The sequence below is a fragment of the Oncorhynchus keta genome, unplaced genomic scaffold (assembly GCF_023373465.1).
Source record: "Oncorhynchus keta strain PuntledgeMale-10-30-2019 unplaced genomic scaffold, Oket_V2 Un_scaffold_17573_pilon_pilon, whole genome shotgun sequence".
Taxonomy (NCBI): domain Eukaryota; kingdom Metazoa; phylum Chordata; class Actinopteri; order Salmoniformes; family Salmonidae; genus Oncorhynchus; species Oncorhynchus keta.
The window spans coordinates 45,050-66,673 of NW_026290825.1; the positions used below are offsets into that span (position 1 = coordinate 45,050).

The 21,624-nt window shown below is 51.1% G+C and overlaps 1 protein-coding gene across 1 annotated transcript in view; it reads right to left on the reverse strand.

Annotated features, from left to right (window-relative positions):
• Positions 1-21,624, reverse strand: part of msrb3 (methionine sulfoxide reductase B3) — a 95,227-nt gene that overhangs the window by 21,406 nt on the left and 52,197 nt on the right. Inside the window, exon 6 of the mRNA XM_052514436.1 lies at positions 139-236. Coding sequence (XP_052370396.1) covers positions 139-236 — 98 coding nt within the window. The remainder of the gene's footprint in view (positions 1-138; positions 237-21,624) is intronic.

Below are 21,624 nucleotides of genomic sequence, written 5' to 3' on the forward strand. Positions count from 1 at the left end.
CTTCACCAAAACAGATCTACTATCTCTGCTAGTCTTTAACCTCTAGGTAGACCTCATATCTAACCAGGTCACTATTGTAACAGAGAGTTGATTATCAAGGTCTTCAAATAAACGGTGACATAATGGGAACCAGTTTACCTGACTACAGCTGGTCTCAACTCTGTGCATCCCGTAGGCAAAATCATCTGTTACAGTGACTGACTCCTCCTTCACCAGGTCATAGAAGGAAGGCCAACCTGGAACACAGAAACAACACATCCTACTACTGGAACACAGAAACAACACATCCTACTACTGGAACACAGCAACAACACATCCTACTACTGGAACACAGAAACAACACATCCTACTACTGGAACACAGAAACAACACATCCTACTACTGGAACACAGAAACAACACATCCTACTACTGGAACACAGAAACAACACATCCTACTACTGGAACACAGAAACAACACATCCTACTACTGGAACACAGAAACAACACATCCTACTACTGGAACACAGCAACAACACATCCTACTACTGGAACACAGAAACAACACATCCTACTACTGGAACACAGAAACAACACATCCTATTACTGGAACACAGAAACAACACATCCTACTACTGGAACACAGAAACAACACATCCTACTACTGGAACACAGAAACAACACATCCTACTACTGGAACACAGAAACAACACATCCTACTACTGGAACACAGAAACAACACATCCTACTACTGGAACACAGAAACAACACATCCTACTACTGGAACACAGAAACAACACATCCTACTACTGGAACACAGAAACAACACACCCTACTACTGGAACACAGAAACAACACATCCTACTACTGGAACACAGAAACAACACATCCTACTACTGGAACACAGAAATAACACATCCTACTACTGGAACACAGAAACAACACATCCTACTACTGGAACACATAAACAACACATCCTACTACTGGAACACAGCAACAACACATCCTACTACTGGCAACAACACATCCTACTACTGGAACAGCAACACACAGAAACAACACATCCTACTACTGGAACACAGAAACAACACATCCTACTACTGGAACACAGAAACAACACATCCTACTACTGGAACACTGGAACACAGAAACAACACATCCTACTACTGGAACACAGCAACAACACACCCTACTACTGGAACACAGCAACAACACATCCTACTACTGGAACACAGAAACAACACATCCTACTACTGGAACACAGAAACAACACATCCTACTACTGGAACACAGAAACAACACATCCTACTACTGGAACACAGAAACAACATATCCTACTACTGGAACACAGAAACAACACATCCTACTACTGGAACACAGCAACAACACATCCTACTACTGGAACACACAGAAACAACACATCCTACTACTGGAACACAGAAACAACACATCCTACTACTGGAACACAGCAACAACACATCCTATTACTGGAACACAGAAACAACACACCCTACTACTCACACCCGTTTGCTACTTCGGGTTGGAGCGAGCGGTCGTATCGCACTTCGCCCCGCAGGTTGTATAACTTTTTCATTACATTTCATTATAGTACAACGGTTGATTTGTCTAATCTTAGCAATTTCTTCTTAGCTAGCTACATAGCCGTCCTTGTATCAGAGATAATTGCATAATTATCGTATTTCGTCGCCCTAACGTAGCCTTCACTGCTATTCGCCCAGGAGCTAGCAAACGCTAGCAAACGCCCACAGATTAGCATCACTGTAGTGCTATTCACTCAACTGAACGACTTGATTAGTTTAGTGTTAGCTAGCTACATAGCTGTCTTTGTTTCCAAGATAATTGTGTAGTTTAGAGTGTGTAGTCTTGGAGTGATTATCTTAATTCACTGAGGTTCGCTAGCCAGCTATTTGTCGTCCTAACGTAGGAGACTCTGCTAGCTAGCCAACAGCTAACAGCTAGCCAACGTCACCACACACACGTCTACTGAATCGAATTCAACAACCCGGTCAGGTAGTATCATATTTTCATTTCATTTCATTACAGTACAACGGTTTGATTTGTTTGATCGTAGCTAGCTACATAGCTAGCTACATAGCCGTCTTTGTTTCAAAGATAATTGTGTAGTCTAGAGCGATTTCCTAGGTTAGCTAGCCAGCTATTGTCGTTCTTTAACGCAACGTAACGTAAACAACACTGCTAGCTAGCCAGCTAGCCCCGAATAGTAGCACTGTAGAAACTATTACACTCAACGGAACGACTTGATTAGTGTAGTGTCAACAACGCAGCTACTGCCAGCTAGCCTACTTCAGCAGTACTGTATCATTTTAATCATTTTAGTCAATAAGATTCTTGCTACGTAAGCTTAACTTTCTGAACATTCGAGACGTGTAGTCCACTTGTCATTCCAATCTCCTTGCATTAGCGTAGCCTCTTCTGTAGCCTGTCAACTATGTGTCTGTCTATCCCTGTTCTCTCCCTCTGCACAGACCATACAAACGCTCCACACCGCGTGGCCGCGGCCACCCTAATCTGGTGGTCCCAGCGCACGACCCACGTGGAGTTCCAGGTCTCCGGTAGCCTCTGGAACTGCCGATCTGCGGCCAACAAGGCAGAGTTCATCTCAGCCTATGCCTCCCTCCAGTCCCTCGACTTCTTGGCACTGACGGAAACATGGATCACCACAGATAACACTGCTACTCCTACTGCTCTCTCCTCGTCCGCCCACGTGTTCTCGCACACCCCGAGAGCTTCTGGTCAGCGGGGTGGTGGCACCGGGATCCTCATCTCTCCCAAGTGGTCTTTCTCTTTCTCCTTACCCATCTGTCTATCGCCTCCTTTGAATTCCATGCTGTCACAGTTACCAGCCCTTCAAGCTTAACATCCTTATCATTTATCGCCCTCCAGGTTCCTCGAGAGTTCATCAATGAGCTTGATGCCTTGATAAGCTCCTTTCCTGAGGACGGCTCACCTCTCACAGTTCTGGGCGACTTTAACCTCCCCACGTCTACCTTTGACTCATTCCTCTCTGCCTCCTTCTTTCCACTCCTCTCCTCTTTGACCTCACCTCTCACCTTCCCCCTACTCACAAGGCAGGCAATATGCTTGACCTCATCTTTACTAGATGCTGTTCTTCCACTAACCTCATTGCAACTCCTCCAAGTCTCCGACCACTACCTTGTATCCTTTTCCCTCTCGCTCTCATCCAACACTTCCCACACTGCCCCTACTGGATGGTATCGCGCCCCAACCTTCGCTCTCTCTCCCCCGCTACTCTCTCCTCTTCCATCCTATCATCTCTTCCCTCTGCTCAAACTTTCTCCAACCTATCTCCTGATTCTGCCTCCTCAACCCTCCTCTCCTCCCTTTCTGCATCCTTTGACTCTCTATGTCCCCTATCCTCCAGGCCGGCTCGGTCCTCCCTCCCGCTACGTGGCTCGACGACTCATTGCGAGCTCACAGAACAGGGTTCGGGCAGCCGAGCGGAAATGGAGGAAAACTCGCCTCCCTGCGGACCTGGCATCCTTTCACTCCCTCCTCTCTACATTTTCCTCCTCTGTCTCTGCTGCTAAAGCCACTTTCTACCATTCTAAATTCCAAGCATCTGCCTCTAACCCTAGGAAGCTCTTTGCCACCTTCTCCTCCCTCCTGAATCCCCCTCCCTCCTCCCTCTCTGCAGATGACTTGGCCAACCATTTTGAAAAGAAGGTCGACGACATCCGATCCTCGTTTGCTAAGTCAAACGACACCGCTGGTTTAGCTACACTGCCCTACCCTATGCTCTGACCTCTTTCTCCTCTCTCTCTCCAGATGAAATCTTGTTTTGTGACGGCCGGCCGCCCAACAACCTGCCCGCTTGACCCTATCCCCTCCCTCTTCTCCAGACCATTTCCGGAGACCTTCTCCCTTACCTCACCTCGCCATCAACTCATCCCTGACCGCTGGCTACGTCCCTTCCGTCTTCAAGAGAGCGAGAGTTGCAACCCCTTCTGAAAAACCTACACTCGATCCCTCCGATGTCAACAACTACAGACCAGTATCCCTTCTCTCTTTTCTCTCAAACTCTTGAGCGTGCCGTCCTTGGCCAGCTCTACCGCTATCTCTCTCAGAATGACCTTCTTGATCCAAATCAGTCAGGTTTCAAGACTAGTCATTCAACTGAGACTGCTCTTCTCTGTATCACGGAGGCGCTCCGCACTGCTAAAGCTAACTCTCTCTCCTCTGCTCTCATCCTTCTAGACCTATCGGCTGCCTTCGATACTGTGAACCATCAGATCCTCCTCTCCACCCTCTCCGAGTTGGGCATCTCCGGCGCGGCCCACGCTTGATTTAAGGGGTCCTACCTGACAGGTCGCTTCCTACCAGGTGGCGTGGCGAGAATCTGTCTCCTCACCACGCGCTCACCACTGGTGTCCCCAGGGCTCTGTTCTAGGCCCTCTTATTCTCGCTATACACCAAGTCACTTGGCTCTGTCATAACCTCACATGGTCTCTCCTATCATTGCTATGCAGACGACACACAATTAATCTTCCTTTCCCCTTCTGATGACCAGGTGGCTAATCGCATCTCTGCATGTCTGGCAGACATATCAGTGTGGATGACGGATCACCACCTCAAGCTGAACCTCAGCAAGACGGAGCTCCTCTTCCTCCCGGGAAGGACTGCCCGCTCCATGATCTCGCCATCACGGTTGTGTCCTCCTCCCAGAGCTCCTCCCAGAGCGCTAAGAACCTTGGCGTGATCCTGGACAACACCCTGTCGTTCTCAACTAACATCAAGGCGGTGTCCCGTTCCTGTAGGTTCATGCTCTACAACATCCGCAGAGTACGACCCTGCCTCACACAGGAAGCGGCGCAGGTCCTAATCCAGGCACTTGTCATCTCCCCGTCTTGATTACTGCAACTCGCTGTTGGCTGGGTTCCTGCCTGTGCCATTAAACCCCTACAACTCATCCAGAACGCCGCAGCCCGCCTGGTGTTCAACCTTCCAAGTTCTCGCACGTCACCCCGCTCCTCCGCTCTCTCCACTGGCTTCCAGCTGAAGCTCGCATCCGCTACAAGACCATGGTGCTTGCCTACGGAGCTGTGAGGGGAACGGGCACCTCAGTACCTCCAGGCTCTGATCAGGCCCTACACTCCAAACAAGGGCACTGCGTTCATCCACCTCTGGCCTGCTCGCCTCCCTACCACTGAGGAAGTACAGTTCCCGCTCAGCCCAGTCAAAACTGTCCGCTGCTCTGGCCCCCAATGGTGGAACAAACACCCTCACGACGCCAGGACAGCGGAGTCAATCACCACCTTCCGGAGACACCTGAAACCCCACCTCTTCAAGGAATACCTAGGATAGGGTAAGTAATCCTTCTCACCCCCTAAAAGATTTAGATGCACTATTGTAAAGTGGCTGTTCCACTGATGTCATAAGGTGTATGCACCATTTGTAAGTCGCTCTGATAAGAGCGTCTGCTAAATGACTATGTAAATGTACTGGAACATCCTACTAGAACACAGAAACAACACATCCTACTACTGGAACACAGAAACAACACATCCTAATACTGGAACACAGAAACAACACATCCTACTACTGGAACACAGAAACAACACATCCTACTACTACTGGAACACAGAAACAACACATCCTACTACTGGAACACAGCAACAACACATCCTACTACTGGAACACAGAAACAACACATCCTACTACTGGAACACAGAAACAACACATCCTATTACTGGAACACAGAAACAACACATCCTACTACTGGAACACAGAAACAACACATCCTACTACTGGAACACAGAAACAACACATCCTACTACTGGAACACAGCAACAACACATCCTACTACTGGAACACAGAAACAACACATCCTAATACTGGAACACAGAAACAACACACCCTACTACTGGAACACAGAAACAACACATCCTACTACTGGAACACAGCAACAACACATCCTACTACTGGAACACAGCAACAACACATCCTACTACTGGAACACAGCAACAACACATCCTAATACTGGAACACAGAAACAACACATCCTATTACTGGAACACAGAAACAACACATCCTACTACTGGAACACAGAAACAACACACCCCTACTACCCTACTACTGGAACACAGCAACAACACATCCTACTACTGGAACACAGAAACAAGAAGAGAAGAGCAGAGAAGAGCAGAGTAGAGAAGAGCAGAGTAGAGAAGAGCAGAGTAGAGAAGAGCAGAGTAGAGAAGAGCAGAGCAGAGAAGAGAAGAGCAGAGAAGATCCAGAGCAGAGTAGAGAAGAGCAGAGAAGAGCAGAGAAGAGCAGAGAGAATAGAGCAGAGAATAGCAGAGAAGAGCAGAGAGAGAAGAGCAGAGAAGAGAAGAGCAGAGTAGATAGTAGCAGCGTAGAAAGAGCAGAGTAGAGAAGAGCAGAGTAGAGAAGAGCAGATAAGAAGAGCAGAGAAGAGCAGACGCAGAGCAGAGAAGAGCAGACTGAAGAGCAGAAAAGTGCAGAGTAGAGAACAGCAGAGTAGAGCAGAGAAGCCAGAGTGAGAAGAGAAGAGCAGAGTAGAGAAGAGCAACCAGAGAGAAGAGCAGAGTAGAGTTCTCCCTCGAGAAGAGCCCTCCAGCATAGAGCAGAGCAGAGTAGAGAAGAGCAGAGAAGAGAAGAGCAGAGAAGAGCAGAGCTTTCTCTCCTCCAGAGAGAAGAGCAGAGAGAGCCTTCCCTTTCAGAGTAGAGAAGAGCAGAGAAAAGCAGAGTAGAGAAGAGCAGAGCCTCCTCCCCCTTTCCAGAGAAGAGAAGAGCAGTAGAGAGCAGAGAAGAGCAGAGAAGAGCAGAGAAGAGCAGAGAAGAGCAGAGTAGAGCAGAGCAGAGAAGAGCAGCCTCCCCAGAGCAGAGAAGAGCAGAGTTAGAGAAGAGCCTTAGAGAAGAGCAGAGTGCCTTCATCAGAGAAGAGAAGAGCTTCCCCCCCTAGAGAAGAGCAGAGAAGAGCAGAGTAGAGCAGCGTAGAGAAGAGACAAAATATTGTTACTCCTCCCAATTTTTTAGTGTTTTCACACTGGTGCTCCCAAAATAAAAGTGCATCCGTACACAGCTGTGTGTATGTGTGGGCCTGCCAGCGTGCCTCCCTGCTTGCACTCGTGTGTATCTTCCAGTCAACCAGAGGATTCCCTTGACTGGGCTTCTCTCCTCCCTCCCTCCCATTCCCCATACTACCCCTTGGCTGGGCTCTCCTTTCCCTCCTCCCCCTTTCCCTGCCTTCCCCTTTCCCTCCCCCCTCCCCCTGCCTCCTCTCCTCCCCTTTCCCTGCCTTCCCCTTTTCTCCTCCCCCCTTTCCCTGCCTTCCCCTTTCCCTCCTCCTCTTCATCCCTCTCCTTTCCCTCCCTCCTCCCCTCTTCATCCCCCTCCTCTCCCTCCCTCCTCCCCTCTTCATCCCCTCTCCTCCCTCCCTCCCTCCCCTCCTCCCCTCCCCTCCCTCCCTCTCCTTTCCCTCCTCCCCTCTCCCTCCCTCTCCTTTCCCTCCTCCCCCTCCTTTCCCTCCTCCCCTCCCCTCCCTAAATAGGTTTGTTTCAGGTTGATATGAGGAACAGAGGACGGTGTCTAATGGAAGTGTTGATGACGTCAGTCTGAAATTAGAACCTTTTCCCATCCACTTCCTAAATGTAGGGATTAAATCACAATAGAACAGCTGAATTACCAGACTGACAGACAGACAGACAGACAGACAGACAGACAGACAGACAGACAGAGTAATATTCTGAATCACCCTTTCTAAGACTGAGCAGTAGGCTTGATGCAGTTTCTGAACATCAATATAATTAAAGGAAATGTCAAAGCATCTCTCTGCTTTTCCATGAGCAGTTGGTTTGTTCTGGAGGCTTGAGACGCTGCAGTGCTACAGGACCATCCTGGGCTCCCTGGGTACCGTCTCAGTCTGTGACAGGAGGGAGCTTTCACTCTGCCTGCCTGTTTCTCAGATCCAAGCCCAGTCCTGTTTATTGAGTTATCGGTTGAGTATTAGAGGAGAGGGAGGGAGGAAGGAGAGGGAGGGCAGGAAGGAGAGGAAGGAGGGAGGAGGAGAGGGAGGGCAGGAAGGAGAAGGAGAGGGAGGGAAAAGGAAAAGGAGGGAGGAGAGGAAGGGCAGGAGGGAGGAGGAGAGGGAGGGAGGGAGGGAGGAGGAGAGGAGGGAAAAGGAGGGCAGGAGGGTGAAGGGGAGGAGGAGGAGAGGAAGGGCAGGAAGGAGGGAGAGGGAGGGAAAAGGAAAAGGAGGGAGGAGGAGAGAGGAAGGAAAAGGAGGGAGGAGGGCAGGAGGAGGAGGAGAGGAAGGGCAGGAAGAGAAGGAAGGAGAAAAGGAAAAGAGGGGGAGGGAGGAAGGAGGGTGAAGGGGAGGGAGGGAGGAGGGCAGGAAGGAGAGGAGAGGGAGGAAAGGAAAAGGAGGGAGGAGGAGAGGAGGGAAAAGGAAAAGGAGGGAGGAGGAGAGGAGGGGAGGAGGGCAGGAGGGTGAAGGGAGGGAGGAGGAGAGGAAGGGCAGGAAGGAGAAGGAGAGGGGGGAAAAGGAAAAGGAGGGAGGAGGAGAGGAGGGAAAAGGAAGGAGGGAGGAGGAGAGGAGGGAAAAGGAGGGCAGGAGGGGAAGGGGAGGGAGGGCAGGAAGGAAGGAGGGCAGGAGGAGGGAGGGAGGAAGGGCAGGAAGGAGAAGGAGAGGAAAAGGAGGGAGGAGGAGGAGAGGAAGGGAAAAGGAGGGAGGAGGAGGGAGGGCAGGAGGGCAGGAGGGGGAGGGAGGGCAGAGGGTGAAGGTGAGGGATGAGAAGCAGCTGTGTATTAATATTTTTTTATTTTTTTATTTTACCTTTATTTAACCAGGCAAGTCAGTTAAGAACACATTATTATTTTCAATGACGGCCTGGGAACAGTGGGTTAACTGCCTGTTCAGGGGCAGAACGACAGATTTGTACCTTGTCAGCTCGGGATTTGAACTCGCAACCTTCCGGTTACTAGTCCAACGCTCTAACCACTAGGCTACCCTGCCGCCTCTACACTCTAACCACTAGGCTACCCTGCCGCCTCTACACTCTAACCACTAGGCTACCCTGCCGCCTCTACACTCTAACCACTAGGCTACCCTGCCGCTCTACACTCTAACCACTAGGCTACCCTGCCGCCTCTACACTCTAACCACTAGGCTACCCTGCCGCCTCTACACTCTAACCACTAGGCTACCCTGCCGCTCTACACTCTAACCACTAGGCTACCTCTACACTCTAACCACTAGGCTACCCTGCCGCCTCTACACTCTAACCACTAGGCTACCCTGCCGCTCTACACTCTAACCACTAGGCTACCCTGCCGCCTCTACACTCTAACCACTAGGCTACCCTGCCGCCCTACACTCTAACCACTAGGCTACCCTGCCGCCTCTACACTCTAACCACTAGGCTACCCTGCCGCCTCTACACTCTAACCACTAGGCTACCCTGCCGCCTCTACACTCTAACCACTAGGCTACCCTGCCGCCTACACTCTAACCACTAGGCTACCCTGCCGCCACACCTAACCACTAGGCTACCCTGCCGCCTACACTCTAACCACTAGGCTACCCTGCCGCCTCTACACTCTAACCACTAGGCTACCCTGCCGCCCTACACTCTAACCACTAGGCTACCCTGCCACCTCTACACTCTAACCACTAGGCTACCCTGCCGCCTCTACACTCTAACCACTAGGCTACCCTGCCGCCTACACTCTAACCACTAGGCTACCCTGCCACTCTACACTCTAACCACTAGGCTACCCTGCCGCTCTACACTCTAACCACTAGGCTACCCTGCCACCTCTACACTCTAACCACTAGGCTACCCTGCCACCTCTACACTCTAACCACTAGGCTACCCTGCCGCCTCTACACTCTAACCACTAGGCTACCCTGCCGCCTCTACACTCTAACCACTAGGCTACCCTGCCGCCTACACTCTAACCACTAGGCTACCCTGCCGCCTCTACACTCTAACCACTAGGCTACCCTGCCGCCTCTACACTCTAACCACTAGGCTACCCTGCCCTCTACACTCTAACCACTAGGCTACCCTGCCGCCTCTACACTCTAACCACTAGGCTACCCTGCCTCCTCTACACTCTAACCACTAGGCTACCCTGCCCCCTCTACACTCTAACCACTAGGCTACCCTGCCTCCTCTACACTCTAACCACTAGGCTACCCTGCCACCTCTACACTCTAACCACTAGGCTACCCTGCCGCCTACACTCTAACCACTAGGCTACCCTGCCGCCCTCTACACTCTAACCACTAGGCTACCCTGCCACCTCTACACTCTAACCACTAGGCATAAGATATATCATTTCCCTGCCTCCTCTACACTCTAACCACAGGCTACCCTGCGGTGGAAAACTCCTCTACACTCTAACCACTAGGCTGACCCTGAGCCATTGACCTCTACACCCCTCCCTCTCCAACCACTCAGGCTAGCCCTGCCGCCCCTCCACTCATAACCACTAGGCTACCCTGCCGTCCCCATCTACACTGGTGACCGGTGCTCCAACAGAAGACTGATCATACCAACCACTGTGGAACCAACCAGATCATATCCATCTCTATCTGGTCCCCACAGAGTGGACAAACCAGATAAGATCCATCCTCCAAGATCTCTAGATCTGTGGTGGAAAACAGAAGATAGATCATTTCTCTATCACAGAGTGGAAAACAGAAGATATATCCATCTCTATCTGGTCCCCACAGAGTGGAAAACCAGAAGATATATCACCCTGGTCCCCACAGAGCCATCTGACAACAACCAGACTCTAACCCCCATCCATCCATCTCCACCCTGGTCCCCACAGAGCTCTGTAGTACACCAACCAGACTCTAACCCCCCCATCCATCCTCCACCCTGGTCCCCACAGAGCTCTCTGTAGTACAACAACCAGACTCTAAATCCCATCCATCCTCCACCCTGGTCCCCACAGAGCTCTCTGTAGAACACCAACCATTTCCTGGTCCCCTCTAAACCCCCCCATCCATCCTCCACCCTGGTCCCCACAGAGCCTCTGTAGTACACCAACCAGACTCTAACCCCCCCATCCATCCTCCACCCTGGTCCCCACAGAGCTCTCTGTAACAACAACCAGACTCTAAACCCCCCATCCATCCTCCACCCTGGTCCCCACAGAGCTTCTGTAGGAACAACAACCAGATAAACCCCCCATCCATCCTTCACCCTGGTCCCCACAGAGCTCTCTGTAGTACAACAACCAGACTCTAAACCCCCCCATCCATCCTCCACCCTGGTCCCCACAGAGCTCTCTGTAGGAAAACAGAAAATATCCATCCTTCTCTGGTCCCCACAGAGCTCTCTGTAGTACAAACCAGACTCTAAACCCCCATCCATCCTCCACCCTGGTCCCCACAGAGCTCTCTGTGTACACCAACCAGACTCTAAACCCCCCATCCATCCTCCACCAGAGCTCTCTGTAGTACACCAACCACCCCCATCCAGACTGTAGTACAACAACCAGACTCTAACCCCCATCCATCCTCCACCCTGGTCCCCACAGAGCTCTCTACAACAACCAGACTCTAAACTCCCCCCATCCATCCTCCACCCTGGTCCCCACAGAGCTTCTGTAGTACAACAACCAGACTCTAAACCCCCCCATCCATCCTCCACCCTGGTCCCCACAGAGCTCTCTGTAGTAAACCAACCAGACTCTAAACCCCCCCATCCATCCTCCACCCTGGTCCCCACAGAGCTCTGTAGTACACCAACCAGACTCTAAACCCCCCCATCCATCCTCCACCCTGGTCCCCACAGAGCTCTCTGTAGTACACCAACCAGACTCTAAACCCCCCATCCATCCTCCTCCCTGGTCCCCACAGAGCTCTCTAGTACAACAACCAGACTCTAAACCCCCATCCATCCTCCACCCTGGTCCCCACAGAGCTCTCTGTAGTACAACAACCAGACTCTAAACCCCCCATCCATCCTCCACCCTGGTCCCCACAGAGCTCTCTGTAGTACACCAACCAGACTCTAAACCCCCCATCCATCCTCCACCCTGGTCCCCACAGAGCTCTCTGTAGTACACCAACCAGACTCCCCCCATCCATCCTCCACCCTGGTCCCCACAGAGCTCTCTGTAGTACACCAACCAGACTCTAAAACCCCCATCCATCCTCCACCCTGGTCCCCACAGAGCTCTCTGTAGTACACCAACCAGACTCCACCCTAAAGCTCTCCCCCCATCCATCCATCCTCCACCCTGGTCCCCACAGAGCTCTCTGTAGTACACCAACCAGACTCTAAACCCCCATCCATCCATCCTCCACCCTGGTCCCCACAGAGCTCTCTGTAGTCTAAACACCAACCAGACTCTACACCAACCAGAAACCCCCCCATCCATCCTTCACCCTGGTCCCCACAGAGCTCTCTGTAGTACACCAACCAGACTCTAAACCCCCCATCCATCCTTCACCCTGGTCCCAACAAACCCCCTGTAGTACAACAACCAGACTCTAAACCCCCATCCATCCTCCACCCTGGTCCCCACAGAGCTCTCTGTAGTACACCAACCAGACTCTAAACCCCCCATCCATCCATCCTGGTCACAGAGCTGGTCCCCCAGAGCTCTCTATAGTACACCAACTAGACTCTAAACCCCCCCTTCCATCCATCCTTCACCCTGGTCCCCACAGAGCTCTCTGTAGTACAACAACCAGACTCTAAACCCCCCCATCCATCCTTCACCGTGCTCCTCAAGCCTCTAACCATCTACCTCCTGGATCCACCAGCTCCCTTCCTATGACTCTCTCTCCTTCCTTCCTATGACTCTCCCTCCTTCCTTCCTACGACTCTCCCTCCTTCCTTCCTACGACTCTCCTTCCTTCCTTCCTACGACTCTCCTTCCTTCCTTCCTTACTTCCTTCCTATGACTCTCTCTCCTTCCTTCCTACGACTCTCCCTCCTTCCTTCCTACGACTCTCCCTCCTTCCTTCCTATGACTCTCCCTTCCTTCCTTCCTATGACTCTCCTTCCTTCCTTCCTACGACTCTCCCTCCTTCCTTCCTATGACTCTCCCTCCTTCCTTCCTACGACTCTCCTTCCTTCCTTCCTACGACTCTCCTTCCTTCCTTCCTATGACTCTCCCTCCTTCCTTCCTATGACTCTCCCTCCTTCCTTCCTTCTCTCCCTCCTTCCTTCCTACGACTCTCCCTCCTTCCTTCCTACGACTCTCCCTCCTTCCTTCCTACGACTCTCCCTCCTTCCTTCCTACGACTCTCCCTCCCTCCTTCCTACGACTCTCCCTCCTTCCTTCCTTCCTTCCTTCCTTCCTTCCTTCCTTCCTCCTTCCTTCCTTCCTTCCTACGACTCTCCTTCCTTCCTTCCTACGACTCTCCTTCCTTCCTTCCTACGACTCTCCCTCCTTCCTTCCTATGACTCTCCCTCCTTCCTTCCTACGACTCTCCCTCCTTCCTTCCTATGACTCTCCCTCCTTCCTTCCTATGACTCTCCCTCCTTCCTTCCTACGACTCTCCCTCCTTCCTTCCTACGACTCTCCTTCCTTCCTATGACTCTCCCTCCTTCCTTCCTACGACTCTCCTCTCCTTCCTTCCTTCCTATGACTCTCCCTCCTTCCTTCCTACGACTCTCCCTCCCTCCTTCCTACGACTCTCCCTCCCTCCTTCCTACGACTCTCCCTCCTTCCTTCCTTCCTTCCTATGACTCTCCCTCCTTCCTTCCTTCCTATGACTCTCCCTCCTTCCTTCCTTCCTATGACTCTCCCTCCTTCCTTCCTTCCTACGACTCTCCTTCCTTCCTTCCTACGACTCTCCCTCCTTCCTTCCTACGACTCTCCCTCCTTCCTTCCTACGACTCTCCCTCCTTCCTTCCTTCCTACGACTCTCCCTCCTTCCTTCCTACGACTCTCCCTCCTTCTTCCTTCCTTCCTACGACTCTCCTCCTTCCTTCCTTCCTTCCTACGACCCTCCCTCCTTCCTTTCCTACGACTCTCCTTCCTTCCTTCCTTCCTACGACTCTCCCTCCTTCCTGTGACTCTCCCTCCTTCCTTCCTACGACTCTCCCTCCTTCCTTCCTTCCTACGACTCTCCTTCCTTCCTATCCTACGACTCTCCCTCCTTCCTTCCTACGACTCTCCCTCCTCCTTTCCTACGACTCTCCTTCCTTCCTTCCTACGACTCTCCCTCCTTCCTATGACTCTCCCTCCTTCCTTCCTACGACTCTCCCTCCTTCCTTCCTACGACTCTCCCTCCTTCCTTCCTACGACTCTCCCTCCTTCCTTCCTACGACTCTCCCTCCTTCCTTCCTACGACTCTCCCTCCTTCCTTCCTACGACTCTCCTTCCTTCCTTCCTACGACTCTCCTTCCTTCCTTCCTACGACTCTCCCTCCTTCCTTCCTACGACTCTCCTTCCTTCCTTCCTACGACTCTCCCTCCTTCCTTCCTACGACTCTCCCTCCTTCCTTCCTACGACTCTCCTCCTTCCTTCCTACGACTCTCCCTCCTTCCTTCCTATGACTCTCCCTCCTTCCTTCCTATGACTCTCCCTCCTTCCTTCCTACGACTCTCCCTCCTCCTTCCTTCCTACGACTCTCCTCCTTCCTTCCTATGACTCTCCCTCCTTCCTTCCTACGACTCTCCCTCCTTCCTTCCTACGACTCTCCCTCCTTCCTTCCTACGACTCTCCCTCCTTCCTTCCTACGACTCTCCCTCCTTCCTTCCTATGACTCTCCCTCCTTCCTTCCTATGACTCTCCCTCCTTCCTTCCTATGACTCTCCCTCCTTCCTTCCTATGACTCTCCTTCCTTCCTTCCTACGACTCTCCCTCCTTCCTTCCTACGACTCTCCCTCCTTCCTTCCTACGACTCTCCTTCCTTCCTTCCTTCCTACGACTCTCCCTCCTTCCTTCCTACGACTCTCCTTCCTTCCTTCCTACGACTCTCCCTCCTTCCTTTCCTACGACTCTCCTTCCTTCCTTCCTTCCTACGACTCTCCCTCCTTCCTGTGACTCTCCCTCCTTCCTTCCTACGACTCTCCCTCCTTCCTTCCTACGACTCTCCTTCCTTCCTTCCTACTACGACTCTCCCTCCTTCCTTCCTACGACTCTCCTTCCTTCCTTCCTTCCTTCCTACGACTCTCCTTCCTTCCTTCCTTCCTATGACTCTCCCTCCTTCCTTCCTTCCTTCCTTCCTACGACTCTCCCTCCTCCTTCCTACGACTCTCCCTTCCTTCCTTCCTACGACTCTCCCTCCTTTCCCTCCTTCCTTCCTACGACTCTCCTTCCTTCCTTCCTTCCTTCCTTCCTACGACTCTCCTTCCTTCCTTCCTTCCTGTGACTCTCCCTCCTTCCTTCCTACGACTCTCCCTCCTTCCTTCCTACGACTCTCCCTCCTCCTTCCTACGACTCTCCTTCCTTCCTTCCTTCCTACGACTCCCTCCTCCTTCCTTCCTCGACTCTCCTTCCTTCCTTCCCGACTCTCCCTCCTTCCTTCCTACGACTCTCCCTCCCTCCTTCCTTCCTACGACTCTCTCCCTCCTTCCTTCCTTCCTCGACTCTCCTTCCTTCCTTCCCTCTCCCTCCTTCCTTCCTTCCTACGACTCTCCCTCCTTCCTTCCTTCCCCTCTCCCTCCTTCCTTCCTTCCTGACCTCCCTCCTTCCTTCCTACGACTCTCCTCCTTCCTTCCTACGACTCCTCCCTCCTTCCTTCCTACGACTCTCCTCTTCCTTCCTTCCTTCCCTCTCCTCCTTCCTTCCTGTGACTCCCTTCCTTCCTTCCTATGACTCTCCCTCCCCTCCCTCCTCTTCCTCCTTCCTTCCTATGACTCTGCCTCCTTCCTTCCTTCCTATGACTCTCCTCCTTCCTTCCCTCCCTTCCTTCCTTCCTGTGACTCTCCCTCCTTCCTCCTTCCTATGACTCTCCCTCCTTCCTTCCTTCCTACGACTCTTCCTCCTTCCTTCCTTCCTACGACTCTCCCTCCTCCTTTCCACGACCTCCCTCCTTCCTGTGGTCCTGTGACTCTCTCCTTCCTTCCACGACTCTCCTCCCTCCCTTCCTCCCGACTCCATCTCCTTCCTTCCTTCCTCGACCAGACTCTCCTCCTTCCATCCCTCCCTTCCTCCATCTCCCTGTGGTAGGTCATCCTCAACCCTCTCCCCTCTCCCTCCCTTCCTTCCATCTCCCTGTGGTAGGTCATCATCAACCAGACTCTCCTCCCCATCCTTCCTTCCTCGACTCTCCCTCCTTCCTTCCTCAACCAGACTCTCCTCCTCCTTTCCCTCGACTCCTCCTTCTCCTTCCTTCCTAGACTCTCCTCCTTCCATGACTCTCCTTCCTTCCTTCCTCCTCCACTCTCCTTCCTTCCTTCCTCTCCCTCTTCCTCCCATCCCTTCCTTCCTACGACTCCTTCCTTCCTCAAACTCCTTCCTTCCTCGACTCTCCTTCCTCCTTCCTTCCCGACTCTCCCTCCCTCCTTCCTCGACTCTCCCTCCCTCCTTCCCTCCCTGTGGTAGGACTCTCCCCCTCCTTCCTCCCCCTCCCTCCCTCCTTCCTCCATCTCCCTCCCTAGGTCTTCCTCGACTCTCCCTCCCTCCTTCCCGACTCTCCCTCCCTCCTTCCATCTCCCTGTGGTAGGTCATCATCAACCAGACTCTCCTCCCCCATCCCTCCCTTCCTCCATCTCCCTGTGGTAGGTCATCATCAACCAGACTCTCCTCCCCCATCCCTCCCTCCCTCCATCTCCCTGTGGTAGGTCATCATCAACCAAACTCTCCTCCCCCATCCCTCCCTCCCTCCATCTCCCTGTGGTAGGTCATCATCAACCAAACTCTCCTCCCCCATCCCTCCCTCCCTCCATCTCCCTGTGGTAGGTCATCATCAACCAGACTCTCCTCCCCCATCCCTCCCTTCCTCCATCTCCCTGTGGTAGGTCATCATCAACCAGACTCTCCTCCCCCATCCCTCCCTTCCTCCATCTCCCTGTGGTAGGTCATCATCAACCAAACTCTCCTCCCCTCCCCCCACTCTCCTCCCTCCTTCCGACTCTCCCTCCCCTTCCTTCCTACGACTCTCCCTCCCTCCCTCCTTCCTACGACTCTCCCTCCCTCCTTCCTACGACTCTCCCTCCCTCCTTCCTACGACTCTCCCTCCCTCCTTCCTACGACTCTCCCTCCCTCCTTCCTACGACTCTCCCTCCCTCCTTCCTACGACTCTCCCTCCCTCCTTCCTACGACTCTCCCTCCCTCCTTCCTACGACTCTCCCTCCCTCCTTCCATCTCCCTGTGGTAGGTCATCATCAACCAGACTCTCCTCCCCCATCCCTCCCTTCCTCCATCTCCCTGTGGTAGGTCATCAACAACCAGACTCTCCATGTTTTTCCTCTTCAGGTCTTATCAGTCTATCCCTGGAGCCTCCAGCTCCCTGAAACAAGCACCACCCCCTGTCCATCACCCTAGAGCCTCCAGCTCCCTGAAACAAGCACCCCACCCTGTCCATCACCCTGGAGCCTCCAGCTCCCTGAAACAAGCACCACCCCCTGTCCATCACCCAGCTACAACACCATGGTCTCCCTGTGGTAGGTCATCAACAACCACACTCCCCATCCCCCCGTCCCCCGTCCCCCCCTGTCCAGCTACAGCTCCAACACCATGGTCTCCCTGCGGTAGGTCATCAACAACCACACTCCCCATCCCCCTCCTGTAAACCGTCTACCCCCCTTTGGCCAACGACTACAAAGCCATGAAATTCCACAGCAAGCAGGTCTCACTGGGAATAGAAGAATCTATGAGTCAGAAGAGGAGAATCCCTAACTCCAACTTCACACACTGGAGTGTGTGTGTGTGTGTGTGCTTTATTACCACTGGTTAGATCCTCAATTAATGGAGCAGTGTAGCCTATTAAGGGTAAAGGGTAGAATTTAGTACACAAGCCCTGGTTTGGACAACATTTACATTACATTTACATTTAAGCAGTCTAAGGGAATAGGGTAGCATTTAGTACACTATTAAGGGAATAGGGTAGCATTTAGTCCACTATTAAGGGAATAGGGTAGCATTTAGTCCACTATTAAGGGAATAGGGTAGCATTTAGTCCACTATTAAGGGAATAGGGTAGCATTTAGTCCACTATTAAGGGAATAGGGTAGTATTTAGTCCACTATTAAGGGAATAGGGTAGTATTTAGTCCACTATTAAGGGAATAGGGTAGTATTTAGTCCACTATTAAGGGAATAGGGTAGCATTTAGTCCACTATTAAGGGAATAGGGTAGAATTTAGTCCACTATTAAGGGAATAGGGTAGCATTTAGTCCACTATTAAGGGAATAGGGTTGCATTTAGTCCACTATTAAGGGAATAGGGTAGAATTTAGTACACTATTAAGGGAATAGGGTAGCATTTAGTAAACCAACCTGGTTTGGACAACAGCAGTCTAAGGGAATAGGGTAGCATTTAGTCCACTATTAAGGGAATAGGGTAGCATTTAGTCCACTATTAAGGGAATAGGGTAGCATTTAGTCCACTATTAAGGGAATAGGGTAGCATTTAGTCCACTATTAAGGGAATAGGGTAGCATTTAGTCCACTATTAAGGGAATAGGGTAGCATTTAGTCCACTATTAAGGGAATAGGGTAGTATTTAGTCCACTATTAAGGGAATAGGGTAGCATTTAGTCCACTATTAAGGGAATAGGGTAGCATTTAGTCCACTATTAAGGGAATAGGGTAGCATTTAGTCGTCCACTATTAAGGGAATAGGGTAGTATTTAGTCCACTATTAAGGGAATAGGGTAGCATTTAGTCCACTATTAAGGGAAAGGTAGCATTTATAGACCTGGTTTGGACAACAGTAGTCCACTGTTAAGGGAATAGGGTAGCATTTAGTCCACTATTAAGGGAATAGGGTAGCATTTAGTCCACTATTAAGGGAATAGGGTAGCATTTAGTCCACTATTAAGGGAATAGGGTAGCATTTAGTCCACTATTAAGGGAATAGGGTAGAATTTAGTCCACTATTAAGGGAATAGGGTAGTATTTAGTCCACTATTAAGGGAATAGGGTAGCATTTAGTCCACTATTAAGGGAATAGGGTAGCATTTAGTCCACTATTAAGGGAATAGGGTAGCATTTAGTCCACTATTAAGGGAATAGGGTAGCATTTAGTCCACTATTAAGGGAATAGGGTAGCATTTAGTCCACTATTAAGGGAATAGGGTAGCATTTAGTCCACTATTAAGAATAGGGTTTACAACAGTCCACTATTAAGGGAATAGGGTAGCATTTAGTCCACCATTAAGGGAATAGGGTAGCATTTAGTCCACTATTAAGGGAATAGGGTAGCATTTAGTCCACTATTAAGGGAATAGGGTAGCATTTAGTCCACTATTAAGGGAATAGGGTAGCATTTAGTCCACTATTAAGGGAATAGGGTAGCATTTAGTCCACTATTAAGGGAATAGGGTAGCATTTAGTCCACTATTAAGGGAATAGGGTAGCATTTAGTCCACTATTAAGGGAATAGGGTAGCATTTAGTCCACTATTAAGGGAATAGGGTAGCATTTAGTCCACTATTAAGGGAATAGGGTAGCATTTAGTCCACTATTAAGGGAATAGGGTAGCATTTAGTCCACTATTAAGGGAATAGGGTAGCATTTAGTCCACTATTAAGGGAATAGGGTAGCATTTAGTCCACTATTAAGGGAATAGGGTAGCATTTAGTCCACTATTAAGGGAATAGGGTAGCATTTAGTCCACTATTAAGGGAATAGGGTAGCATTTAGTCCACTATTAAGGGAATAGGGTAGCATTTAGTCCACTATTAAGGGAATAGGGTAGCATTTAGTCCACTATTAAGGGAATAGGGTAGCATTTAGTCCACTATTAAGGGAATAGGGTAGCATTTAGTCCACTATTAAGGGAATAGGGTAGCATTTAGTCCACTACTTGTATTTCACCATCTGTTCAGTTGTTGAAGCAAACGTTGATTTGAGGGACTTAAACATTTGTGCTTGTGGACACACGTCTCTCCATCTCCCAACACACACACACACACACACACACACACACACACACACACACACACACACACACACACACACACACACACACACACACACACACACACACACACACACACACACACACACACACACACACACACACACACACACACCTCTCTGTCTCCCCCTATTGTTCATCTCAACTTCGCCACTAGGCCACTGCTCCTCGGGACCTTGGTTAGCTGAAACAGGTGTCTTCTAGTAGGGCTGGAGCAAAAGCCTGCCCCACATAGCTTTCCAGAAGGAGGGTTGTTTCTGAGAATGTACCTCATTCACTCATCCTCATTCACTCATCCTCATTCAAAATAATGTCCCGGAAACCCTTTAGTAAAAGAATTGTAACATTCCCCACAGTTCCTCCCCGGTCTCCAGTGACACCGCAGCCGATCTCCCCTCTCAGGTATTTCCTAATTACAGCCTAAGACAAATCGCTGGTCAGAGAGAGAGAGAGAGAGAGAGACTGCAATTAAACCCAACAGGAATTCCTAAAGGATTAGCTATGACAGACTCCCAGATAGCTTTCATTTAAAAACACCTCTCTGGAAGTGTCTTAGAGGATACCATTTAGGACACAATCTATAATGCAGTAATGCACTGCTCTTACTTCTTGCCCTGTGTGCTGTTGTCTGTGCCCAATAATGTGTTGCTACCGCCGTGCTGCTACCTCCGTGCTGTGCACTATCTAGACTAGAGAAGAGGGCGGGGCCCTGGTCAAAACTAGTGCACTATCTAGACTAGAGAAGAAGAGGGCGGGGCCCTGGTCAAAACTAGTGCACTATCTAGACTAGAGAAGAGGGCGGGGCCCTGGTCAAAACTAGTGCACTGACTAGAGAAGAGGGCGGGGCCCTGGTCAAAACTAGTGCACTATCTAGACTAGAGAAGAGGGCGGGGCCCTGGTCAAAACTAGTGCACCATCTAGACTAGAGAAGAGGGCGGGGCCCTGGTCAAAACTAGTGCACTATCTAGACTAGAGAAGAGGGCGGGGCCCTGGTCAAAACTAGTGCACCATCTAGACTAGAGAAGAGGGCGGGGCCCTGGTCAAAACTAGTGCACTATCTAGACTAGAGAAGAGGGCGGGGCCCTGGTCAAAACTAGTGCACCATCTAGACTAGAGAAGAGGGCGGGGCCCTGGTCAAAACTAGTGCACCATCTAGACTAGAGAAGAGGGCGGGGCCCTGGTCAAAACTAGTGCACTATCTAGACTAGAGAAGAGGGCGGGGCCCTGGTCAAAACTAGTGCACTATCTAGACTAGAGAAGAGGGCGGGGCCCTGGTCAAAACTAGTGCACTATCTAGACTAGAGAAGAGGGCGGGGCCCTGGTCAAAACTAGTGCACTATCTAGACTAGAGAAGAGGGCGGGGCCCTGGTCAAAACTAGTGCACTATCTAGACTAGAGAAGAGGGCGGGGCCCTGGTCAAAACTAGTGCACTATCTAGACTAGAGAAGAGGGCGGGGCCCTGGTCAAAACTAGTGCACTATCTAGACTAGAGAAGAGGGCGGGGCCCTGGTCAAAACTAGTGCACTATCTAGACTAGAGAAGAGGGCGGGGCCCTGGT